A 27,108-nucleotide genomic window follows, 5' to 3' on the forward strand; every position below is an offset into this window, starting at 1 on the left:
TGCCTTCCCCCCTTGGGGAGCAGTGTCAGCTGAGGTTGGGGAAGCAGGTGGGCCCAAATGTGGGGTAAAGCAGTAGACCCGGCCTCACGGGGGGTGGGGGGGTGGGGGGTGCTTAAGGGAAGAAGCCCACTTCCTCCAGGTGCCTCCACTGCCTGTGACCCGCTCTGTCTCTGGCAGGAGTTGCCCAAGTATCTCCGAGGCTACCACAAGTGCACGCGGGAGGAAGTGCTGCAGCTGGGGGCACTCATCTACAGGGCCAAGTTTGAGGAGGACAAGTCCTACTTCCCCAGTATCCCCAAGCTTCTACGGGAGCTGGTGCCCCAGGACCTCATCCGGCAGATCTCGCCTGACGACTGGAAGCGGGTGACCGTGGGGGAGACAGTGGGAATAGGGGCCCCCTGAATGGTTCTCTGGGTACCCCAGGGTCAAGGGGGCAGGTGCTGGACAGCAGCCCAGGGAAGTATCTCTTGTGGCCCCTGTAAATTCAGCCGGCCACTTGGCAGTAATTTGCCCTGTCCTGGTTACCATGGTGACCGGATTTTAATTGATACTGTTTGGCCTGCTTGCTTTGGGGAGGGAAGGGCTGTCAGGAGTCCATTAACTGGTAGAAGTGGGGAGGCTTCATAGCCTCCAGGGCCCATGGCAGCTGCTGACAGTGCAGATGGGGCAGGAGCGGCAGGGGAGAGGACTCTGACCCCCCCGCTCCCCCTGCAGTCCATCGTCGCCTATTTCAACAAGCACGCAGGGAAGTCCAAGGAGGACGCCAAGCTGGCCTTCCTGAAGCTCATCTTCAAGTGGCCCACCTTCGGCTCAGCCTTCTTCGAGGTGAAGGTATGCCGTGGGTGCGTGCTTCTCAGGACAAGGGGGAACCAGATGGCACAGAGGCTCCTCCCCATGACTCTGGGAAACTGCAGTGGCCTCTGCCACCTGCCTGGCAAGGAAAGGAGGAAATGGCCCAGCTAGGTGTCTCAGCTAAGTACTGGGCCCTGGGCTTAGTCCTGGGACACTGAGGCGGCTTCCTGGAGGAGGCAACGTTGAGCTTTCCAGGGAGACCCTGAGGGGAGGGTTCCTGGCAGACGGCCTGGCACGAGCAAAGACCCAGAGAGGTGTGAGAGCTCAGGCCTGGGCAGGAAGTGCGAGTGGGTGAGTGTGGATGGGCGGGGGTGTGAAGCGCGCAGACTGCGGTAAGCAGCAGGTTGGCGAGCAGGAGAGGCCAGTAGGGTTCCTCCTGCAGGTGGTGCCCAGCCTGGACGGTTTTGCACAGGGATGATTGATGGGGCCAGAGCCCACTCTGACTTCAGGGTGGGGGTGGATCTGAGGGGCAGGACCAGAGGCAGGAGAATGGTGAAGTGGCTGGGGCGAGGGGATAGGTCAGGATGGAGAGGGGGGAATGGCCTTGCTACACACTGAGGAGAGGGCCCCTTTGAGAAGCCTGGCTGTGCAACGAAGAGAGCCTGGAGGCAGGTGTAGGGTTCAAGGAGGCTTTTTAAAGATGAGGGGCTTTAGGGCTGAGAGGGAGCAATAGCAGAGACTCCTAGAGAAGCAGGACAGAAGGGCTGAAACTGCTGCCGGGCTGGTTGGGGGCCCGTGAAGGGATTTGGGGTAGCTCTGGGGGCCCAGCAGAGGTATTGCTAGAAACCACGAGGTCGTGGAGCACCAGTGCACCCCTGGCATCACGCAGGCAGCAGGAGAGGCAGACTCAAGCCCAGCTGGGGGCGGCTCCTGGGGGCGGTTCCCCACCTGACGTCTCTGGCTTTTTTTTTTTTTTTTAACTAGCAAACTACAGAGCCAAACTTCCCTGAGATTCTCCTAATCGCCATCAACAAGTATGGGGTCAGCCTCATTGATCCCAGAACCAAGGTGAGCAGCGACAGGGAAGAGGACGCGGGTGGGCTTCTCTGTTTGCACTTCTAACAAAGGCCCCCAGACTCAAACCCCGAGAGACCCTATCAGCCACCACCATCCTCGCTTCATCCACCCAGCTGGCCACACATCTGAGAGGCTGACCGTGTTTGCTGCGTCTACTTCCTTACCTCTCATCTCTCCATCGAAACTGCTGAGTTACTAACAAAGCCCTCGCTACTAAATCCCATCACTCTAGTGCTTGGCCTTTCAGCGTCACTGGATACTTCCAAGCACTTCCTCCCAGAATGCTCTCTGTCCACACTGGTCAGGGTGGGAGGCTCTACTGGAGTAACTGCTGCTCAGGTCTGTGGGCCTGAGCAGTTCCTACCGAGGGGGCCAGGAGACAAGTCCTACCACTGACACAGAGAGGGCACAACGGGGGCTGTTGGCGAAGGGGGCAACGACCACCATCTTCCCCGTGGCTCTATGTGCCCACTTTCCTGGTTTTCCTCATGTCCCCCTTGGTCTCCCTCTCAGGCACTTCTCTACACAGCCCACACACTGTGTTCCCCCAGCCTGTGTCTTCTTGTCTCCCCCCTCCAACTCCGCTGGACCATCTCATCTGTGACCACAGTTTCAGTTCCTTCAGGCTCTCAGATTTCCAGTTCCGGGCCCCATACACCTGACGGCCTCTTGTCCCACCAGCCGGCCCCACCCAAGGCCTGGAGGGGGAAGGCATCTGCTTCCCACAGCAGCTCCACAGCACAGCTGGACTCTTCCCTTTGCCCCTTTTCTCGTCTGAGAGTCTGGGGTCCTTTGCATGGGTGGTGTCTGGGCTGGAGCTGAGGAGAGTGAGGCCGGACGGTCCAGGCCGTGCAGCTTCAGACACTCTCTGCTCCCCTAGGACATCCTGACCACTCACCCCTTCACCAAGATCTCCAACTGGAGCAGCGGCAACACCTACTTCCACATCACCATCGGGAACCTGGTGCGCGGGAGCAAACTTCTCTGTGAGACGTCACTGGTGAGAGCTCTTCCTTCCAGGCCTGGCGGGCTCCCCTGCCTCACCTGCAGCTTCAATTGAGGGACCCACAAATTAGCACCTTAATGTGAGGTCGCAACAGCTTAGAGCCCTAGATGTCTGGCTGGATGAATCCAACCCTTCAGCTGTGTGGCTGGGGAGACTTAAGTAAGTCCAGAGCAGGGAGCAGGATCTGCCTTTGTCTGGGCTTCTGTCCACTGCAGTTTGCTGGGAGCTGTGTCCTGGGTCTGAGTGGGCGGCCGTGTCCTACATCTGTTTATCTTCTTGCTGCTGTTTCCAGGGCTACAAGATGGATGACCTCCTGACTTCCTATATTAGCCAGATGCTCACAGCCATGAGCAAACAGCGGAGCTCCAGAAGTGGCAAGTGAACAGTGGGGAGGTGGCGCTGGCTCTGTGCCTGCCTCTAGGCAGCAGCTGGCTCAGGACCATCAGCTACCTCTGCAGCCAGGGGAAGACCTTTGCCATCGAGGCAGGGAGGCTGGGCCGGCTGGCCACCACTGACCGTACCATCGTGGCCTCTGAGCCTTCTTCGGGTGCAGCGGCCTCGCCGGGATGCAGAACTCCCCTCCACCCCTGAAGCACCCGGTTGGTTCTAGTCCTGGCTTGCTGTGGCCTTCCCAGTTGTAAAACCCTGTGCTCCTTGGATGCTGTTCTTAGCTCAGACTAGCCCTACTATGTGACCTCTTTTGACTTTCTGTGCACCACCAGGAAAGGTAACCAAGAGGACTACCTAGTTCTTCAGGCTGGGAACCACCAACCAAGATTGTTCTGAAGCCTAAAGGACTGGCTTCATTCCCCTAAGTCCAGGAGCCTCAGCTGGGGTGAGGGAGACAGACCACTTTTATATATTACAGTGTGAGTGAGCGCTGAGCCCCTGCTCGAGGCTCCCCTGATCACCTCAGGCATAAAGCATGTGTTCCACCTTCTGGCCCTGTAGTGTCTTTGCTGGGGGAGGGGCAGGGTGTGGGGCCAGGACAGGGCCCTTTGGGGGAGTGGCCTATAGAACTGTCTCCTTGTTCTGGGTCTGGGGGTTGGTTGGGGGTGCTTAAAGGACTGGCTGAGCCTGGGGCAGGCTGAGGGGATGCTGCCCTGGGAGGTGGTGACCTCAGTGTGGATGAGCTGGAGATCCAGAGGGGGGAACCAGCTTCTGGGCCTTACCTAGGGCCAGTGGATCAAGAGTGGCCCTTGCGTCCTGCCAGAAACATCTCCTTGGCTCATCAAGAAACCTCCAAGAACCTCAGGAACCACGCTGCCTTGGGATGAATGCTTACGTCCAGTAGGTGCCTGTAAAATATTACTTTGTGACCAGGATGGAACATACAAGTTTGGACAGGACCTGGGCAGGTCCGGGGGTGGGGGATTCAGACAGGGAAGGTGTGATCTGGGGGTGGGCTCCTTCTGGGCTGTGGCTGGGATGAGCGCCTAGAGAAATGACAGGGGAGAGGTTGGCATGTTTGTGATCTGTCCTCAAGGCCCCCACTGGTACTTCAGCACAGCCAGCCCAGCTCCACTTGCCCTCACACACTCAAGGGTCTGGGGTCACCTGCATGTAGGTGACAAACCACTCCACAGGGAGTGCTATTCCTGCTCTCTCCAGATGCCTGTGCGGGAGGTGGAGGGGCTGGCTGGTGAAATGGAGGCCCCAAACCAGACAGCCCTGCTTTCTGGGAGGACAGTGCAGCCACCTGAGGCAGCCCTGCCCCACCAATGTTCACATGACTCCACAGTCAGCCCGGGATAAATCTGAGCCCTAAGGAAGGTGCTGTGGTGTCTGCCCCTACACGTCATCAAATACATGGGAATATGAGCCCTGGAGGCGTGTGAATACCTGACGGGCACATAATGGAACACAACTTGCTGCTTCTAACGCTGGGCTCCCAAACAGGTATTCTCAGCTCTAGTTTCCCTTCAAGACCAAATGCCTTTGGGTGGACATGGGATTATGCCCATCAATCAACCCACTGGGGAATCAGCCAATGACAAGCTATTAGGACGCACCCACTGCACACTGTACAACAGGATGTGCGTGTGGGATGAGATCTTTACCCCCAACGCGTGCCCATGCCACCTCTCCTTCTCTGACTCACTTTGGCAATCATCCCCTAGTCTTTGTCAGTCTGAGTGACCACAGACGGTCTAAAGATTGCATCACTTACCTTCGGAGTTCCTGAGAGGTTGGTCTTTTTTTTTTAAACATCTTTATTGGAGTATAATTGCTTTACAATGGTGTGTTAGTTTCTGCTTTATAACAAACTGAATCAGTTATACATATACATATGTTCCCATATCTCTTCCCTCTTGCTTCTCCCTCCTTCCCACCCTCCGTATCCCACCCCTCTAGGTGGTCACAAACCACAGAGATGATCTCCCTGTGCTATGCAGCTGCTTCCCACTTGCTATTTTACGTCCGGTAGTGTATATATGTCCATGCCACTCTCTTTGTCACAGCTTACCCCTCCCCTTCCCCATATCCTCAAGTCCATTCTCTAGTAGGTCTGTGTCTTTATTCCCGTCTTACCCTTAGGTTCTTCATGACCTTTTTTTTTTTCCCCCTGACATTCCATATATATGGGCTAGCATACAGTATTTGTTTTTCTCTTTCTGACTTACTTCACTCTGTATGACAGACTCTAGGTCCATCCACCTCACTACAAAAGAACCCAAATAGCCAAAGCAATCTTGAGAATGAAAAATGGAGCTGGAGAAATCAGACTCCCTGACTTCAGACTATACTACAAAACTACAGTAATCAAGACAGTATGGTACTGGCACAAAAACAGAAAGATAGATCAATTGAACAGGATAGAAAGCCCAGAGATAAACCCACGCACATATGGTCACCTTATCTTTGACAAAGGAGGCAAGAATATACAGAGGAGAAAAGACAGCCTCTTCAATAAGTGGTGCTGGGAAAACTGGACAGCTACATGTAAAAGTATGGGATTAGAACACTCCATAACACCATACACAAAAATAAACTCAAAATGGATTAAAGACCTAAATGTAAGTCCAGAAACTATCAAACTCTTAGAGGAAAACATAGGCAAAACACTCTATCACATAAATCACAGCAAGATCCTTTTTGACCCACCTCCTAGACAAATGAAAATAAAAATGAACAAATGGGACCTAGTGAAACTTCAAAGCTTTTGCACAGCAAAGGAAACCATAAACAAGATGAAAAGACAACTCTCAGAATGGGAGAAACAATCTGCAAATGAAGCAACTGACAAAGGATTAATCTCCAAAATTTACAAGCAGCTCATGCAGCTCAATATCAAAAAAACAAACAACCCAATCCAAAAATGGGCAGAAGACCTAAACAGACATTTCACCAAAGAAGATATACAGATTGCCAAGAAACACATGAAAGAATGTTCGACATCATTAATCATTAAAGAAATGCAAATCAAAACTACAGTGAGATATCATCTCACACTGGTCAGAAGGCCATCATCAAAAAATCTACAAACAATAAATGCTGGAGAGGGTGTGGAGGAAAGGGAACACTCTTGCACTGTTGGTGGGAATGTAAATTGATTCAGCCACTATGGAGAACAGTATGGAGGTTCCTTCAAAAACTCAAAATAGAACTACCATATGACCCAGTAATCCCAGTACTGGGCATATACCCTGAGAAAACCATAATTCAAAAAGAGTCATGTACCAACATGTTCATTTCAGCTCTATTTACAATAGCCAGGACATGGAAGCAACGGAAGTGTCCATCAAAAGATGAATGGATAAAGAAGATGTGGCACATAGATACAATGGAATATTACTCAGCCATAAAAAGAAACGAAATTGAGTTATTTGTAGTGAGGTGGATGGACCTAGAGTGTGTCATACAGAGTGAAGTAAGTCAGAAAGAGAAAGACAAATACCGTATGCTAACACATATATATGGAACGTAAGAAAAAAAAATGTAATGAAGAACCTAGGGGTAAGACGGGAAAAAAGACACAGACCTACTAGAGAATGGACGTGAGGATATGAGGAGGGGGAAGGGTAAGCGGTGACAAAGGTAGAGAGTGGCATGGACATATATACACTACCAAACGTAAAATAGACACCTAGTGGGAAGCAGCTGCATAGCACAGGGAGATCAGCTTGGTGCTTTGTGACCACCTAGAGGGGTGGGATAGGGAGGGTGGGAGGGAGGGAGACGCAAGAGGGAAGAGATATGGGAACATATGTATATGTATAACTGATTCACTTTATTATAAAGCAGAAACTACCACACAATTGTAAAGCAATTATACTCCAATAAAGATGTTAAAAAAAATAATCTTCCAACAAACAAAAGCCCTGGACTAGATGCCTTCACCGGCAAATTCTATCAAACATTAAGAGAAGAGCTAACACCTATCCTTCTCAAACTCTTCCAAAATATAGCAGAGGGAGGATCACTCCCAAACTCATTCTATGAGGCCACCATCACCCTGATACCAAAACCAGACAAAGATGTCACAAAGAAAGAAAACTACAGGCCAATATCAGTGATGAACATAGATGCAAAAATCCTCAACAAAATACTAGCAAACAGAATCCAACAGCATATTAAAAGGATCAAACACTATGATCAAGTGGGGTTTATCCCAGGAATGCAAGGATTCTTCAATATACGCAAATCAATCAACGTGATACACCATATTAACAAACTGAAGGAGAAAAACCATATGATCATCTCAATAGATGCAGAGAAAGCTTCTGACAAAATTCAACACCCATTTATGGTAAAAACCCTCCAGAAAGTAGGCATACAGGGAACTTTCCTCAATATAATACAGGCCATATATGACAAACCCACAGCCAACATCATCCTCAATGGTGAAAAACTGAAACTGTTTCCACTAAGATCAGGAACAAGACAAGGTTGCCCACTCTCACCACTATTATTCAACATAGTTTTGGAAGTTTTAACCACAGCAATCAGAGAAGAAAAAGAAATAAAAGGAATCCAAATCGGAAAAGAAGAAGTAAAGCTGTCACTGTCTGCAGATTACATGATGCTATACATAGAGAATCCTAAAGATGCTACCAGAAAACTACTAGAGCTAATCAATGCATTTGGTAAAGTAGCAGGATACAAAATTAATGCACAGAAATCTCTAGCACTCCTATACACTAATGATGAAAAATCTGAAAGTGAAATTAAGGAAAGACTTCCTTTTACCATTGCAACGAAAAGAATAAAATATCTAGGAATAAAGCTACCTAAGGAGACAAAAGACCTGTATGCAGAAAATTACAAGACACTGATGAAAGATATTAAAGATTATACAAATAATTGGAGAGATATACCATGTTCTTGGATTGAAAGAATCAACAGTGTGAAAATGACTCCACTACCCAAAGCAATCTACAGATTCAATGCAATGCCTGTCAAACTACCTCTGGCATTCTTCACAAAACTAGAACAAAAAATTTCACAATTTGTATGGAAACACAAAAGACACCAAATAGCTAAAGCAGTCTTGAGAAAGAAGAACGGAGCTGGAGGTATCAGGCTCACTGACTTCAGACTATACTACAAAGCTACAGTAATCAAGACAGTATGGTACTGGCACAAAAACAGAAATATAGATCAATTGAACAGGATGGAAAGCCCAGAGTTAAACCCACGCACATATGGTCACCTTATCTTTGATAAAGGAGGCAAGAATATACAGTGGAGAAAAGACAGCCTCTTCAATAGGTGGTGCTGGGAAAACTGGACAGCTACATGCAAAAGAATGAAATTAGAGTACTCCCTAACACCATACACAAAAATAAACTCAAAATGGATTAAAGACCTAAATGAAATGCCAGACACTATCAAACTCTTAGAGGAAAACATAGGCAAAACACTCCATGACACAAATCACAGCAAGATCCTTTTTGACCCACCTCCTAGACAAATGGAAATAAAAACAAAAATAAACAAATGGGACCTAGTGAAACTTAAAAGCTTTTGCACAGCAAAGGAAACCATAAACAAGATGAAAAGACAACTCTCAGAATGGGAGAAACAATTTGCAAATGAAGCAACTGACAAAGGATTAATCTCCAAAATTTACAAGCAGCTCATGCAGCTCAATATCAAAAAAACAAACAACCCAATCCCAAAATGGGCAAAAGACCTAAACAGACATTTCACCAAAGAAGATATACAGATTGCCAAGAAACACATGAAAGAATGTTCGACATCATTAATCATTAAAGAAATGCAAATCAAAACTACAGTGAGATATCATCTCACACTGGTCAGAAGGCCATCATCAAAAAATCTACAAACAATAAACGCTGGAGAGGGTGTGGAGGAAAGGGAACACTCTTGCACTGTTGGTGGGAATGTAAATTGGTTCAGCCACTATGGAGAACAGTATGGAGGTTCCTTCAAAAACTCAAAATAGAACTACCATATGACCCAGTAATCCCAGTACTGGGCATATACCCTGAGAAAACCATAATTCAAAAAGAGTCATGTACCAACATGTTCATTTCAGCTCTATTTACAATAGCCAGGACATGGAAGCAACGGAAGTGTCCATCAAAAGATGAATGGATAAAGAAGATGTGGCACATAGATACAATGGAATATTACTCAGCCATAAAAAGAAACGAAATTGAGTTATTTGTAGTGAGGTGGATGGACCTAGAGTGTGTCATACAGAGTGAAGTAAGTCAGAAAGAGAAAGACAAATACCGTATGCTAACACATATATATGGAACGTAAGAAAAAAAAATGTAATGAAGAACCTAGGGGTAAGACGGGAATAAAGACACAGACCTACTAGAGAATGGACTTGAGGATATGGGGAGGGGGAAGGGTAAGCGGTGACAAAGGTAGAGAGTGGCATGGACATATATACACTACCAAACATTAAATAGATAGCTAGTGGGAAGCAGCTGCATAGCACAGGGAGATCAGCTCGGTGGTCTGTGACCACCTAGAGGGGTGGGATAGGGAGGGTGGGAGGGAGGGACACGCGAGGGGTAAGGGATATGGGAACATATGTGTGTGTGTGACTGATTCACTTTGTTATGAAGCAGAAACTAGCACACCATTGTAAAGCAATTATACTCCAATTAAGATGTAAAAAAAATAAAAAACGAAAAAAAACGTAGCCAGTCCCAATTAGTACATATTGTGTGATCCGATTTATATGAAATGCTTGAAACAAAAATCTCCAGATACAGTAAATAGGTTAATGGCTACATAGGGCTGGGTGGGTCAGGAAGCCAGTTGGGTGGGGAGTGACTGATAGTGGGTATAGAGTTTCTTTTTAGGATAATGAAAGTGTTCAAAATTGCTTATGGTGATGGTTGTACAACTCGATATACAAAACTCATTAAATTACATACTTTAAATGAGTGAATTATACAGTGTGTGAATTATATCTCAATAAAGTTATTTTTTAAAAGGAGGGTGATCTGTACGCAAACTTAAGGATAACAGTAATGCCACTCATTTGGGTAATACTTAATTTTTTCCAAGTGCTTTTTGATCCATATGGCACCCCTAAGATACATGCAGTATGAATGTTCTAATTTACAATTTAAAGATAAATAATTTGAGGCATATTGATTTCCCCAAGCATACATTTGCATATATTCTCTACCAGTGAAAGTCAATTTCTGGGGTGAGTGAAAAACATCTTAGATATTCCAATTGTTGTGGCTTTCCAAATGGCCACTGTACATAAACAGGTATATAGTATAACTATGATATCAAATTTTATGTGATTAGGAAGCAATGTCTTAAAAGGCTCCTGGGGCGGGTGGGGGCGAGTGGAGACAATGAAAAAAAAGTTGAGAAACACTGCCTTAGTGGTACAGCAAAGAAAATAAGTCAGATCTTCTAAGCATCCCAGGCCTGTGTTACTTCCATTAACGTGTGTGTGTGTGTGTGTGCGCGCGCGCGTGCGTGTTCTAGATCTCAGGGGTTTTAATGCAAAGGTGATCATATTTTCTAGGACAGTAACAATTTCACATGATTTTATTTTTCCTAATATTGATTAAACATACAACTACGGGGACTTCCCTGGTGGCGCAGGCCCAGCGGCCATGGCTCACGGGCCCAGCCGCTCCGCGGCATGTGGGATCTTCCCGGACCAGGGAGCGAACCCGTGTCCCCTGCATTGGCAGGCGGATTCTTAACCACTGCTCCACCAGGGACGTCCCCAGACCTTAAATTTTTAATAGCAATGAGGAGAAAGGCGATACCGATTTAAGCTTTGTTTTCCATTTCTTTTGCCTGGAAGTACTTTACCCTAGACTTCTGCCTGGCTTGCTTCTGCATACCATTAATATCTTTAGTCAAATGTATGGCAAAACCTTCCCTGACTGCTCTGTCTGAAATAGTACCCCCTCTGTCATTACCTTCTTTCTTTTCCTTATATCCTTCATAGCACATGAAGAAAGTAAAATTAAAATATGATATAAATATATATCCATATAAAAGAGATAATGGAAAATATTACAAAGTGTTTACAGCAATTAACATATACAGGTTGAAATTATGAGTGAAAAAAATATACATGGTACTTCCCAATTTGTCTACAATGTTAACATAATTTTGTTTTCAAAATAAAGGTATCATTAAAGAAAATATTATGTTAACAGAAATTCCAAAACAGGTGTAATAAGAGAATGAAGGGGAGTTCAGTTAATTTCTCCCACCTCTACAGTGCCCAGGCTGAGATCTCAACAGGTGCAGAACTTTGAGATACATAGATATGGAGGCCACGTCCTGCTCAAGGCTGGTTGGCCTCTGGCCTTACCTCATGGCACACAGCTCCAATCTGGCCTTCATCCATGTGGGTTCCCAAGTATTCCATGTCAAAGAACCTCCAGCCAAGTATTCCATTACGACTCATAGCCCATCTCCCGCAAGGTAACTGTAGGAGTAAAGATAACGGGTGAGAAGGAATAGAGTACCCTGGGCCATAGCAGTGGTTTTCAAAGGACAAGAATACACACAGAGTGACTCTGCATTTCCCTCAGCTCTGGAAGAATCTAGGGCTCTTTTTCCTAAGCAAAAGCAAAATCTGGGGGACAGGATTACTAACTTGACACCTCTTAAGTATTCACCAGGAGAAAACAAAGTAGACTCTTCTGTGAAGCCCCAAAGGGCAGAACTAAAATCGAGAGGTTGAAGATATAATAAAATTTTATTTCATCACAACACAAAGTAGTAATGCCTAAAATTAGGCATGACTCCCAAACCTCTAAAAGCATGAAAGCAGAGAGCACCCAAACATTTGACAAAGTTGGGATTTGGAGTCCATGTTACCAATATTAGGGAAAATCACTAAACCTCCTTGAGTTCTATTAGATTTGAGATCCATGAGACCCGCACTGGGTCTTGTTCAAAACTCCATACCCAGAGAGTCCAGCACAATGGATGTCAGTATTTGCTGAATAAATCAAATAAAAGATAATTGTAAATACTAAGTGAAATAAGCATCATAAAAGCCACTGAAAAGCTGTAGAGTTTTATACACATGTCATCATGCTGACAATGATCTCCATTTTGAATGTCTCCGATTCTAGGAATGGAATGAATTCAGTAAGGGCTGCAGAACCAAAGCCTCTTCTGGAAGCCAAGGGCTGCCGATTAAGTACTGTCGGAGAGATTATGGGGCTGACACGAGTTAGAACTGATAGCTTCACTCAGAGATTGGATCACTCAGCGCTATTATGTGATAAATTAAAAGGTCACTTGGCCTGTCTGGTCAGTTTCCTCAGCAGTAGAATAAGACAAATAACAACAAAGATAGTCCAGAGCTCTACAGACTCTTGTGCTCGCTTTAGACAGAGAAGCTAGACTGGACTGACTTAAGCTGTGTGGTGTGTCATCTTATCTTCATCCAGATACTGGGACTATTGCTGGGCAGACAGGGAGACTACTGGAAAAAACACATGGTCTCAACCAAAGGGTAAGCTTTGAGCCCTATTCTCTTGACTATGGTTCAATCCAGTCCTCTTTCCATAATGTTCTTCATTCTTTATACTTGAAAGTCATGTAGTTTTTTTAATGTCCATGAAGAATAAATATGACAGATTGCTTTTCTCTTCAACAATCACTTCTGAGAGAGAAGACTATGGGAACGTGGACCAAAAGAGAATCAGGACTGGGTAAAAAGCCTTCCACTTGCCAGGAGCCTATTTCCTCACTGACAAAGAATACACATTTATGGCCTGTCACCCAGCACATGGAGAAGACATCTTCAACTTGGACTGACTGGGGGAAAATATGAGGGTCCAAAAGACTATCTCTAGACACTGACAAAGCTGATTCTCTTTCCTGGGTCCGACATGTCCCTGTCAAAACGAATACAATGCAAGACCAGATTCAGGTTGTCTCAAACACTTTGTGACTACACACTGTGCCAAGGTAACTTCTAAAATCACGTCTCAGGGAATTCCCTGGTTGTCCAGTGGTAGGGACTCTGCACTCTCACTGCTGAGAGCCCGGATTTGATCCCTGGTCGAGGAACTAACATCCCACAAGCCGAGCAGCATTGCAAAAAAAAAGAGAACAAAAAAGCAGATAGCCTTTTCATTGTATGATTAAAATCACATCTCAAGGTAAAACCTCAGAGCATCACATATTTTGAGAAGAAGTAATATGAATGGAGCTCTCTTCTGGGAACTCACAAAAGCCATAGACTCTCAAATGCAGTACCTTCACTGAGTGCTCAAATTAAGAGCACCCACTTTGTCCTCCCGCAGGAGCCCCCCGGTATTCTTTTCTATGCCAAACTAGGAGCTATCTGATGGCAGGGACTGAGCCTTATACTTCTGATTCCACAGTAAAAGCCTCTGGAGACACCAGAAAAGGCACGATCAATAAACAATTTATAAATCTTCTAATCCCTTCCTAGAACACAAATTCCTTCAACAACATTGTCATGTATTTACTGTTTAGATAACTCCAATGATGATGGGAAACTCCCTGTTTTATGAGACAGGCCATAACTCTATTGGACAGCATTCATTTTTGCTTATCCTGAGACAAAATCTGGTACCTTATAACTTTTAGTACTTTGTCCACACACTATTCTCTGTATGAGTTCATAAAAGAGATGAGAAGATGGAAAATAACTTTCAGAGGCTTTTTCAGAGCCAGTCATGACCCACATTGTGGAGAGACAATCATCCCCCAAAAGGATAAGGCTCTGTTTTCTACAGTTATCAACAGCATGTGTTGGAAAGATCAAAGTCCTCTTAAAACAAAACAGAAACTTACCAATGTTTTAGATGCAGAACAAGAATCTGGCGGAATCTAGCAGAAATGAAATCTAGCAGGCAATGCAATATAAACAGTAAAGGAATTAGAGTCCAAGACTTGGGCCAATATCACCTGCACCTGTGACATCTCTGAGCTGGGCAAGAAGCTCACTTTCTTTTTTACATTTGAAAAATGGAAAGGGAATGGAGGTTGATGTAGGAATATTCAAATCCAAAACCCTCTTTTGCTACTTACTCTGGCTTCCTGATCTTGGACAAGTTATTAACTTCTATGAACTTCAGTTTCTTCATCTGTAAAATATAGATAATAAACCCTGCCTCACAATGAGATACTACTGTTCAGGAAAGTGTTTAGTACAAAGTAAAGCATGACACAAATGTTAGCTACAGCCCTTATTATTATGCTGAAGAACAGAAGTCTGATGGACTGGAACAATGGAGTGGAATATTCAAAATGGGGTTTAATGAAGATAATTTAAAAGTTCTATGTTACCAGCTTAAGGCAATCTCATGTTTAAGAAAAGGGTCAGAGATTTAAATTGGCTACAACTGTACCAGGGGTCAACAATGAAAAAGACCACCTAAAAAAAAAAAACCACAGAACAATGAATGAAATCATTAGGTTGTGTTGAGTTTCTAACAAAAGCTGAGTCCCAGCCACTCCATAATGGTCAAATCTCAAAGGAAACTACTGAGTGTCACATTTTAAGAGAATGCAGACAAACTAGAAGTTATTCAGCAGGGTAAGCAGGATAAGGAAAGATTTGAGATGCAGAATGATTTAAAGACCTATACGTTTGACTCAGGCAGATGGGCTGAAGGCGTTCCCTAGGGCAGAACAAACAGTACCAGGACCAGCTGTGAGAAGGTACACGGTGGTAGGGTTCAGCCTAACCCCAGAATACTGTGCAGCAATCAGAGGTGTCCAGCAACATGCAGGGTCAGAGGCAGAGAGCCAAGCATCATAGACTAATCTTAAATGGAGGCAGTTCTGAGCACTGGTGTTGCCTTCTCCTCTAACAGCTCCACCATCCATCTGTCCCAAAGGCCCTATTTCTCTGGCAGGACTCCACTCCATAAGTAGTTCACAATATTTGGGCTCTTGCTTTCCCTTATGACCAGGATCTCATTAATAATCAGGTCTCTCTTCAGCTGCTGCTGAAGGTTCATCTGCTTAATGGCCACCTGAAATCAGAATACATTCAATGTACAGAGTGACTCGGTATGTACTAAGCACCTACTAAGTACCAGACCATAAGCACTTAGGAGACAGAGATGAATAAGATATGGTCTTAGCCCTTGAGGAACTCACAGTTTATTATCGGAAACCAGTGGTACTCAATGTGAGGTCCCCAGACCAGCAACATCAACATCATCTGGGAATGAGCTAGAAATGAACATTTTCAGGCCCCACCCAGACCTGAACCAGAAACTCTGTGATTTAATAAGCTCTCCAGGAAATTCTCATGTGCACCAAAGCTTGAGGATTAAACTTTGTACTAAATAAAATACTTACATTAGAAAAATACTTTTTAAGATCGAAGGTCATGTAGACAGCGCGTCCCGCCCCCGTACCCCTAAGATCTCGCGTGAGTGTAATTTCCGTCCTTTTGGCTCTCGGAACAGCACCATGGCGGTCGGAAAGAACAAGCGCCTTACGAAAGGCGGTAAAAAGGGAGCCAAGAAGAAAGTGGTTGACCCATTTTCTAAGAAAGATTGGTATGATGTGAAAGCACCAGCTATGTTCAATATAAGAAATATTGGGAAAACACTAGTCACGAGAACTCAAGGAACCAAAATCGCGTCTGATGGCCTCAAGGGTCGTGTGTTTGAAGTGAGCCTTGCTGATCTGCAGAATGATGAAGTTGCATTTAGAAAATTCAAGCTTATTACTGAGGATGTTCAGGGCAAAAACTGCCTGACTAATTTCCATGGCATGGATCTTACCCGTGACAAAATGTGCTCCATGGTCAAAAAATGGCAGACCATGATTGAAGCTCATGTTGATGTCAAGACTACCGATGGTTATTTGCTTCGTCTCTTCTGTGTGGGTTTTACTAAAAAACGCAACAATCAGATTCGGAAGACCTCTTATGCCCAGCACCAGCAGGTCCGCCAGATCCGCAAGAAGATGATGGAAATCATGACCCGAGAGGTACAGACAAATGACTTGAAAGAGGTGGTCAATAAATTGATTCCAGACAGCATTGGAAAAGACATAGAAAAGGCCTGCCAATCTATTTATCCACTCCATGATGTCTTTGTTAGAAAAGTAAAAATGCTGAAGAAGCCCAAGTTTGAATTGGGAAAACTCATGGAGCTACATGGTGAAGGTAGTAGTTCTGGAAAAGCTACTGGGGACGAGACAGGTGCTAAGGTTGAACGAGCTGATGGGTATGAGCCACCAGTCCAGGAATCTGTTTAAAAATCAGACTTTTAATGGTGACAAATAAAAGACCTCATTTGTGATAAAAAAAAAAAAAGAAAAAAGAAAAATACTTTTAAAAATCACAATATAAAAGAGGCTAACTACAGCAAGAGTCCAAAAGGAATCCAAACTGGAAAAGAAGAAGTTAAACTGTCACTATTTATAGATGACAGGATACTATAAATAGAAAATCCTAAAGATGCTACCAGAAAACTACTAGAGCTCATCAATGAATTTGGTAAAGTTTCAGGATACAAAATTAATACACAGAAATCTTGCATTTCTATAAACTAGCAATGAAAGATCAGAAAGAGAAATTAAAGAAACAGTCCCATTTACCATCACATCAAAAAACTAAAATACCTAGGTATAAACCTACATAAGGGACAAAAGACCTGTACTCCAAAAACTATAAGATGCTGATGAAAGAAACTGAAGACAACACAAACAGATGGAAAGACATACTGTGTTCTTGGATTGGAAGAATCAATATTGTCAAAATGACTATACTACCCAAGGCAATCTACAGATTCAGTAATCCCTATCAAATTACCAATGGCATTTTTCACAGAACTAGAACAAAAAAATCTTAAAATTTGTATGGAGACACAAAAGACCCCAAATAGCCAAATCAAACTTGAGAAAGAAAAACGGAGCTAGAGGAATCAGTCTTCCTGACTTCAGACTATACTACAAAGCTATAGTAATCAAAACAGTATGGTACTGGCACAAAAACAGAAATATAGATCAATGGAACAGGATAGAAAGCCCAGAAATAAACCCACATACCTATGGTCAATTAATCTACAACAAAGGAGGCAAGACTATACAATGGAGGAAAAACTGTCTCTTCAATAATTGGAGCTGGGGAAAACTGGACAGCTACAGGTAAAAGAACGAAATTAGAACATTCTCTAACACCATACACAAAATTAAACTCAAAATAGATTAAAGACCTAAATGTGAGACCGGACACTATAAAACTCATAGGCAGAACACCCTCTGACATAAATCACAGCAGTATCTTTTTTGATTCGTCTCCCAGAGTAATGGAAAAAAAACAAACAGATGGGACCTCATTAAACTCAAAAGCTTTTGCCCAGCAAAGGGAACCATAAACAAAACAAAAGGACAACCCGCAGAATGGGAGAAAATATTTGCTAATGATGCAACCGACAAGGGATTAGTCTCCAAAATTTACAAACAGCTCATGTGGCTTAATATCATAAAAACAAACAACCCAACCAAAAAATGGGCAGGGGCTTCCCTGGTGGCACAGTGGTTGAGGGTCCGCCTGCCAATGCAGGGGGCACGGGTTTGTGCCCCGGTCTGGGAGGATCCCATGTGCTGCGGAGCGGCTGGGCCCGTGGGCCGTGGCCGCTGAGCCTGCGTGTCCAGAGCCTGTGCTCCGCGACGGGAGAGGCCGCAGCAGTGAGAGGCCCGCGTACAACAACAAAAAAAAAATGGGCAGAAGACCTAAATAGACATTTCTCCAAAGAAGACATACAGATGGCCAAAAAGCACATGAAAAGATGTTCAACATCATTAATTATTAGAGAAATGCAAATCAAAACTACAGTGAGCTATCACCTCACACCAGTCAGAATAGCTATCATCAAAAAGCCACAAACAATAAATGCTGGAGACGGTTTGGAGAGAAGGTACCCTCCTACACTCTGGGTGGGAATGTAAACTGGTAAAGCCACTCTGGAGAACAGTATGGAGATTCCTAAAAAAACCTCAAAATAGAGCTACCATATGATCCAGCAAGCCCACTCCTGAGCATATATCCAGAGAAAAACATGGTCTGAAAGGATACATGTACCCCAATGTTCATTGCAGCACTATTCACAATAGCCAGGACATGGAAGCAACCTAAATGTCCATCAACAGAGGAATGGATAAAGAAGATGTGGTACACATATACAATGGAATACTACTCAGCCATAAAAAAGAACAAAACAATGCCATTTGCAGCAACATGGATGGGCCTAGAGATTGTCACACTGAGTGAAGCAAGTCAGAGAAAGACAAACATCATATGATATTGCTTATACGTAGAATCTAAAAAACAGGACACAAATGAAATTATTTACAAAACAGCAACAGACTCACAGACTTAGAGAATGACTTATGGTTACAAGTGGGAAAGGTGGAGGGGAGGCATAGTTAGGGAGTTTGGCCTTGACATGTACACACTGCTATGTTAAAAATGGATAACCAACAAGGACCTACTATATAGCACATGGAACTCTGCTCAATATTATGTAACAATCTAAATGGGAAAAGAAGTTTAAAAAGAATAAATCCATGTACATGTGTAACTGAACGAAAAAAGCTACCTGACTTGCAAGAGGATTTGTTACCCAGCCCTTATAGTCCTGCACTAGAATCGCTTTAATTTTGACGAAGAATACCAGAAAAGAATTTGCCAAGACTTATCAAATGACTCTTAATTGTAAATTATTTTTTTCACTTAGAAGCACCTCACACTCAGAAAAGGGAGGGAAAATTGGAAATAGTCTTAATTTCAATACTTTCTTCCGAATACAGTATTTTCAATAAAATTTATTTTTATTGAAAAAAAAAGTTCCACATACTGAAGTTTATGATGATTAGTTAGGGTGTGTATCTCAAGCAGCTTGTGAGCTCATTTGAAAGCTCAGAATCCCTGCTGCCAAGTACAGGGCCTGGAACACAGTGGGTGCTCAGCAAACATTTGTGGAAATGAAGAGGGGAAGAGAGAATTCAGTGGGTTGATAAGTACTTTGTTGTTAAACAACAAAAAGCATCAGCAATAGGCTACTCTATCCCAGAGGACTAGACTATAAATTACTTGGTAAATGTTTATTCCCTAAAGATATTTTATCTTTTTCTTGCTTAACAGACAATAACATGACAAACTAACAGAACAACTAAATTAGTCTTTCCAGAATCAGCAAAACGTGTAGAGATGAATAATGCAAATTTTATGGGAAAATTCTAGACTCTATTATTTCTTCAAGTCAAGTATAGACAATCTTCTGCCAAGAGCCAGTTCATCAGTAAGAATAGAAATGATTTTTTAAAACATTTTGATCACCTCCATTCCCTGCCCCAAGTGAGAAAAAATTGCTTTGGAGTGGAGTCTCCTATCAGCTTAGGCTTCTGGTCTGGCTGCAGCTTGCTATAACAGCTGATGATTAGCTTTTTCTAATGTCTGAAGAGGAACACAGTGATCTAAAGACACATTACATTAAGACTGTAAGCCCTTACAACACATACTAAGATCTAGGTTCTCTAAGTTCCTCAGGCCATCCTGGAGGATGGGACAGCGCTAGTGAACCTCACAGAGGTCACTGCTGCAGTAGCAAGGGAGAAAAGAGGCAGCCTGTGGATAACAGACGGGGTGGCAAGACACCAGGAATCCTTTTCAATAGCTACTGACTAACTATGGGCTAGGCTAATGCCCTTCACCTAATCAGATCCCTCCTATTCAGGCCAGCAGATAGCACTCCTATAACAGAAAAAAAACTGGACTTGAACTCTGGGGGCCTAAGCTCTGGGGCTGGGTCTGTCACTTACTAACCTTGACTAGTCACAAGCTCTCTGAGCCTCCGTCCCTTTATCAATACTGAGGATAATAATCCCACCCTGAATCCCCTCCTCACAGGATTGTTCTGAGAACTAAATGAGACAGTGGTCAATGTGTTACTCATACATAAGAAATGTAAATAATACAGTAAGACAACAATGAAAATGCTAATCATTGTCATAACTGCATTTGATGAGTAATTGGCACAGAGCAGCAAGAGTGACAACGTTATCAGCAGGAATGACAGCAAAAACAAACCACCCTCCCACCACTACTGTTTATTGAATGCCTGCTCTGTGCCAGCGCTGTGTTAGGTGCTCTACTGACATTATCTCTGTAAAACCTAACAACAAGCCTGTCGAGCAAAAATCATTATCTGCGTTTTCAGGGAAGAAAATGAAGACTAAGACTTGCAGAAAGTTGCCCAAGGTCATAATCAATGCTTTCAGGTTCATATGACTTCAAAGCCTCTTCCAGTCCATTCTTTCTATTACACACATTCCCTCTAAAAAATGGGCTTGAAAATTAATTGCTGGATCTGTAACTGGAGGATTTCCAGCACTAATATGCTAATCTTCTTACATATGACAGACAATAGCTCTCCTCTTCTCAGCTGGATAACTCCCAATAGGCACTTGCTCACAAACACAGAGTATCTCGCTAGCTCCACTAAAGATTTACACTCCCTGGGGGAGGAAATGAGGCCTTCCTGGCTACACTGCATCAGCCACCCTAATGCACTCGCTTTCACTCATAGTTCTGTAACCACAAGGCAGGCACATAGTGAAGTCACGTTTGTTTCCTGTGGCCAGCTGCTCACACATGGAGCCTCCAGGCCTTCCAGAAACCGGCCAGCACCAGCCTGCCTCCCATCAAGGGCTGTGAGGTCCTAGAGGCCAGAAACGCGACCAGGGGCCGTGGTGCCTAACCTTAGCTCTGCTGCGGCCTTGCAGCCCAGAAAGCACAAGTTAAAATTTTAGAATCAAAGGATTCTAACCCAGCCCTTGCTAACTGCTATTAGCACAACCCGGCCAAAGTTACTAAACTCCCGAGTCTCCAATTCCTCATCAGTAAAAAGGAAATAATATCACCTACCAGGTAGGGTTCTTTTTAGTATTGGTATCATCTCATTTTTAGGGTTCTTTTTAGAATTGGTATCATCTCCTCTTCTTTATTTCTGCCTCCAATTAGCCATATTTAAAATTGGCAGAGTGATACCATGCTAACTTCTCACCATTATTTTACACAGGTGTCTTGTCAGCACTACAGTTTTATATGTACATGATGGAAAAAATGGTTTCTTACATTTATATGCTACATGATTATAATGTCTGAATCTTTAACAGTTCTTAGCACAAGGTGTAGCATAAAGCAAATGTTCAGTAAATGCTTTATGGAACAAATAAACACAAGTAAAAATTAATATATATGTAATTCTTAGTTTATGATGCATTTTCACAGGCATTACTTGACTCAACTTTTTCAACACTTTCATGAGGTATATGTTATCATGCACATTTTACAAATAAATAGAATTCAGGCTCAGGAGGTCAAATGACTTGCCCAAGGTTATGTAAGTAGGTAAAGGTAAGCATCTAGGTTATTGGATTCTTACATCTAAGAACAATTAATAAATCTTTTTTTTTTAAGTTGACTTACCCTCGATGGAGCCTCAATATTTGGCTCAGACACTTGTAAAAGCCTGACAAAAGCACAGTGAGGTACGTGTTGTCCCTATTAACCATGACTTCTCCAGTACACCATGGGGTTTCAACCACCAAACATATACAAGCAGGTCCTAGTAGCCTCCCTCAGAAGAGCCCAACTCTGTTTTCACTGGAACAGGAGGTGCCTCTCTTAAGCTCTGAGCCCCATTAGTCTTTTGAGCTAAGATCTTCCCCAGGCAACTCCCATATACAACCCACCTTCCAACATTCCTGCTCTGCAACCAAAGAGTACAACGCAAAGCAACTTCAAGCCTTCTAGACTCCCTTCATGGCTTCTTCTGCTGAAGATAAGAGCTTGGGTCATCAGGCCTTAGCAATAAGATCAGAGCCTTCCCAGCTTATGAAATGTGAGAGACAAAGAGGTGCCTCCAAATGAGGACTTCAACGTCTACTGGAATCCTGGGCACAGAGTAATGGAAGGACCACTAGATTGGGAGGCAAGAGACACATGTTTAAATCTCTTCTATATCAGATTTCTCTCCCAAGCACCAGACTTGTAAAACTAATTGTCCAGGAGTGATGTCAGCATCAAGATGGAGAGAAAGACGTTCCCTTTGTTTCTCTCCTCAATCTCTAACCAGTAAAATATCCATAACTCAACAAAGGTTCCTCTGCCCAACGCATCACAATGGTGGAGAATTCTACACATCTGTATATCTAAAGGTGAAGATGTGGGAACACATAGAGGAGGTGGAACCAGGGGAACCATGGAGGCAGTGAAGAATCCCAGTTCCCTGGCCTCAACAGCTGAGTCCACATTCCCAGAGAACCCAGTAGCAGCAGGAGAGGTGGCACACATGACTTTGGCTTCCCAGCTACAGTGGCACCCATGGCCACAGGTAACTAGGAAGCAGTGAACCCTACCCATCCAGCCACAGAGGCACCCACAACTCCACTCCACCCCTATGCACAGTAGTGGAGCCCGAGAACCTGACAACAGGAACATGGCAGAGGTGTCTACCTGACCCAGCTCCCTGCCCACTCCCACCCCCACCTGCAAGAGTGAAGCCTGAAGCTCAGCAGGTCCCAGACACAACAGAAGAGCCCGTCATCTTGGTGCCCCAGGCAGCATCACCAGGAACAGTGGCAGCAGCATGGCACCAGTGACTGTGGGAAGCACAAGAAATTATAGTGAGTGCAAGGGGCCAAACTTCCAACAGACATAAACTGGAGGATGTAAAGTGTGGACTCTTAAATATAATCAGAGGCAGGTCAGGTAAGTGAAACCAAAGACATGTGCTATAGTGCCACCTACTGGAAAACAAAAGAAAGACCTCTAATTTCTTATCTGTTGAATTGTTAGAAACAAGTAGAAAGATGTTCACTACCTCAAATGCACTGGTAGAGGAACAACTAATCAAGCACCATGCAGAACCACAGTAACACTGTAACACACACACACACACAAAATGACAATTCTTCAGAAACCAAGCTTAAAGTCAGAGAATATTGCAATCTAACTGATAGAGAATTCAAAATGGCTGGCATGAAGAAACTCAACAAGCTACAGGAAAACTCAGAAAGGCATTTTAATGAGCTCAGGAATAAAATTAATAAACAGAGGAATAATTTATCAAAGAGACTGAATATCTGAAAAGAACAAAACAAATTCTAGAGCTGAAGACTCAGTAAATGAGACGAAGAATGTATTAGAATGCATTGGAATGAGAGCAGAACATATGGAAGGAAAATTAGCAAGCTCAAACATAGAAATCTAGAAATTATAGAAGTAGAAGAGGAAAGAGAAATAAGATTTGAAAAAATAAGGAAATTCTACTAGACCTATCCCACTCTTCTAGGAAGGGCTGCATTAGGGTAATGGGTACAGCAGAAGGAGAAGAGAGGGAAAAGGAAGCAGAGAGATTACTGAAAGAAATAATAGCTGAGAAATTCCCAATACTGGGGGACAACTATATGGTCCATGAGCTAAGAGAATACCTAATTACATCAACACAAAAAGACCTTGCCCAAGACATATTATACAAAAGCTATCAAAAGTCATTGATAACTATACTACCTAAGGCAATCTACTAATTCAATGCAATCCCTATCAAATTACCAGTGGCATTTTTCACAGAACTAGAACAAAATTTTTTTTAATTTCTATGGAAACACAAATACCATGAATAGCTAAAGCAATTCTGAGAAAGAAAAATGGAATTGGAGGAATCAGTCTTCCTGACTTCAGACTATACTACAAAGTTACAGTAATCAAAACAGTATGGTACTGGAGCAAAAACAGAAATATAGATCAATGGAACAGGATAGAAAACCCAGAGATAAACCCACGCACCTATGGTCAATTAATCTATGACAAAGGAAGCAAGGATTTACAATGGACAAAAGACAGTCTCTTCAATAAGTGGTGCTGGGATAACTAGACAGCTACATGTAAAAGAATGAAATTAGAACATTCTCTAACACCATACACAAAAATAAACTCAAAATGGATTAAAGACCTAAATGTAAGGCCAGACAGTATAAAACTCTTAGAGGAAAACATAGGCAGAACGCTATTTGACATTAATCACAGCAAGATCTTTTTTGACCCACCTCCTAGAGTAATGAAAATAAAAACAAAAATAAACAAACGGGACCTACTTAAACTTAAAAGCTTTTGCACAGCAAAGGAAACCATTAGCACGATGAAAAGACAACCCTCAGAATGGAAGAAATTATTTGCAAATAATTAAACTTAATAAAACTTACAAAGGATTAATCTGCAAAATATATAAACAGCTCATGCAGTTCTATGTTAAGAAAACAAACAACCCAATCAAAAAATGGGCGGAAGACCTAGACATTTCTCCAAAGAAGACATAAAGATAGCCAACGAACACATGAAAAGATGCTTATTGTTAGAGAAATGCAGATCAAAAGTACAATGAGGTACCTCCTCACACAGGTCAGGATGGCCATCATCAAATAATCTAGAAACAATAAATGCTGGAGAGGGCATAGAAAGAAAGGGAACCCTCATGCACTGTTGGTGGGAATATTAATTGGTACAGCCACTATGGAGAACAGTATGGAGGTTCCTTAAAAATCTAAAAATAGAACTACCATATGACCCAGCAATCCCACTACTGGGCATCTACCCAGAGAAAACCATAATTCAAAAAGACACATGTACCTCAATGTTCATTGCAGCACTATTTACAATAGCTAGGACATGGAAACAACCTAAATGTCCATCAACAGAGGAATGAATAAAGAAAATATGGTACATATATACAATAGAATATTACTCAGCCATAAAAAGGAATGAAAGTGGGTCATTTGTTCAGGTGTGGATGGACCTGGAGTGTGTCATACAGAGTGAAGTAAGTCAGAAAGAGAAAAACAAATATCATGTATTAACTCATATATATGTGGAATCCAGAAAAATGGTATAGAGGATCTTATTTTCAAAGCAGAAATAGAGACATAGATGTAGAGAACCAATGTATGGATATCGAGAGGAAGGGGGGGTGGGAGGTATTGGGAGATTGGGATTGACATATATACATTATTGATACTATGTATAAAATAGATAACTAATGAGAACATACTGTATAGCATAGGGAACTCTACTTAATGCACTGTGGTGACCTAAATGGAAAGGAAATCCAAAAGAGGGAATATATGTTTATGTATAGTGGATTCATTTTCCTGTACAGTAGAAACTAACACAACATTGTAAAGTAAATATACCCTAATAAAAATTAATTTAAAAAATAATTTAAGTAAAATTTTTCAATTTTATTTAAAACCAGTTATGTTCTCATTATATTTTAAATAATATAGAAATATAAGGAGTTAAAGGTGAGTATTCTTTAGGGATGTGGTAAAGATGGCAGATTGAACATAGGCATGGTCTTTTAAAGCCATTAAACCTAGAAGTTTGGGGTGAACAGGAAAGGAGACAAGATCAGCAAAGGAGGCGATGACATATTGGTGAGCAGTAAATAACTCAAGGAGGAATCCAGTGCTGACAGTGGGCAAAACTGAAGACCAATTTATATATCTATGCTTCCGAATCCTCAAAAGGTTCAGGAATTGGTAGCACAATATGCTTCTGAAACTGGAGGAGTGGAGCAGGGGTGGGGGGTACTAAAGCCAGATTCAATGAAAGTCACTTAAATGCAGTTAGATCCCCAAACTCTTTCCCTACTCTGTAACACTGAGTGATTGCCTACACCTTCCTCAGCAGAAAATTGGAGGTTTATTCTCTGGAGATGGAAAAACACAGGATTTCTGGATTAGGCAATGTAAAGTACAGTTAAATATAAGAGGATCATAGGAAAAACAGGGTAATAAAGTAAATATATGCATACTAATGCTGAGATCCCTAACCCTCTTATCTTACTGTGCTCCTGAAATATTACTCAAACTTTTATTCTCAAAGCAGCAGATTAGAAGATTCTTCGCTGGATCTGATCAGCCTAAATTCTAAACACAAAAATAAAGAAAACTGGGGCTTCCCTGGTGGCGCAGTGGTTGAGAGTCCGCCTGCCGATGCAGGGGACGCGGGTTCGTGCCCCGGTCCGGGAAGATCCCACATGCTGCGGAGCAGCTGGGCCCGTGAGCCATGGCCGCTGGGCCTGCACATCTGGAGCCTGTGCTCCGCAACGGGAGAGGGTCAGGGAACTAAGATCCCACATGCCACAGGGCGACTAAGCCCGCATGCCTCAGCTATTGAGCTCATGTGCTCTAGAGCCTGCTCACCACAACTAGAGAGCCCATGCACTGCAACTACTGAGCCTGCATGCTCTGGAGCCCACACACCACAACTAGAGAGCCCACACGCCACAACTACCGAGCCCACGTGCTTTGAAGCCAGTGTGCCACAACTAGAGAGCCTGCGAGCTGCAACTACTGAGCCCGCATGCTCTGGAACCCACACACCACACCTAGAGAGAAGCCAGTGTGCCGCAACTAGAGAAGCCCATGCCTCAATGAAAGATCCCACATGTCACAATGAAGATCCCACATGTCATAACGAAGATCCCCCGTGCTGCAAATGAGACCCGACACGGCCTAATTAATGAATTTTTGAATTTATACATAGTATCCTGTCATCTGCAAACAGTGACAGTTTTGCTTGTTCCTTCCCAATTTGGATTCCTTTTATTTATTTTGTCGGATTCCACTGGCTAGGACTTCCAATACTATGTTGAAGTGGTGAGAGTGCACATACTTGTCTTGTTCCTGATCTTACAGGAAGTACTTTTAGCATTTCACCATTGAGTATGATGTTAGCTGTGGGCTTG

At 43.5% G+C, this 27,108-nt stretch overlaps 2 protein-coding genes and 1 long non-coding RNA gene across 3 annotated transcripts in view; 2 read left to right on the forward strand and 1 right to left on the reverse strand.

Moving 5' to 3' along the window:
* MYO7A (myosin VIIA) overlaps positions 1–3,810 on the forward strand; it is an 82,658-nt gene extending 78,848 nt beyond the window's left edge. Inside the window, exons 43-47 of the mRNA XM_067750455.1 lie at positions 178–363; positions 715–831; positions 1,777–1,860; positions 2,750–2,869; positions 3,168–3,810. Coding sequence (XP_067606556.1) covers positions 178–363; positions 715–831; positions 1,777–1,860; positions 2,750–2,869; positions 3,168–3,257 — 597 coding nt within the window. The 3' untranslated portion in view covers positions 3,258–3,810. The remainder of the gene's footprint in view (positions 1–177; positions 364–714; positions 832–1,776; positions 1,861–2,749; positions 2,870–3,167) is intronic.
* LOC137230651 (uncharacterized) overlaps positions 687–27,108 on the reverse strand; it is a 38,760-nt gene continuing 12,338 nt past the window's right edge. Inside the window, exons 3-5 of the long non-coding RNA XR_010946204.1 lie at positions 11,655–11,771; positions 4,048–4,173; positions 687–2,919 (exon numbers count right to left, since the gene is read on the reverse strand). This is a non-coding gene — a long non-coding RNA (uncharacterized lncRNA). The remainder of the gene's footprint in view (positions 2,920–4,047; positions 4,174–11,654; positions 11,772–27,108) is intronic.
* On the forward strand, positions 15,698–16,623 carry LOC137230649 (small ribosomal subunit protein eS1). Its single transcript, XM_067750454.1, has one exon. It carries the CDS (start codon positions 15,758–15,760, stop codon positions 16,550–16,552), a length of 795 nt encoding a protein of 264 aa, XP_067606555.1. The 5' UTR covers positions 15,698–15,757; the 3' UTR covers positions 16,553–16,623.

The sequence above is a fragment of the Pseudorca crassidens genome, chromosome 9 (genome assembly GCF_039906515.1).
Source record: "Pseudorca crassidens isolate mPseCra1 chromosome 9, mPseCra1.hap1, whole genome shotgun sequence".
Lineage (NCBI taxonomy): Eukaryota > Metazoa > Chordata > Mammalia > Artiodactyla > Delphinidae > Pseudorca > Pseudorca crassidens.

Bases quoted from the DNA above. Each gene is read 5' to 3' on its own strand.
- LOC137230649 (XM_067750454.1), top strand. From the start codon at position 15,758: ATGGCGGTCGGAAAGAACAAGCGCCTTACGAAAGGCGGTAAAAAGGGA.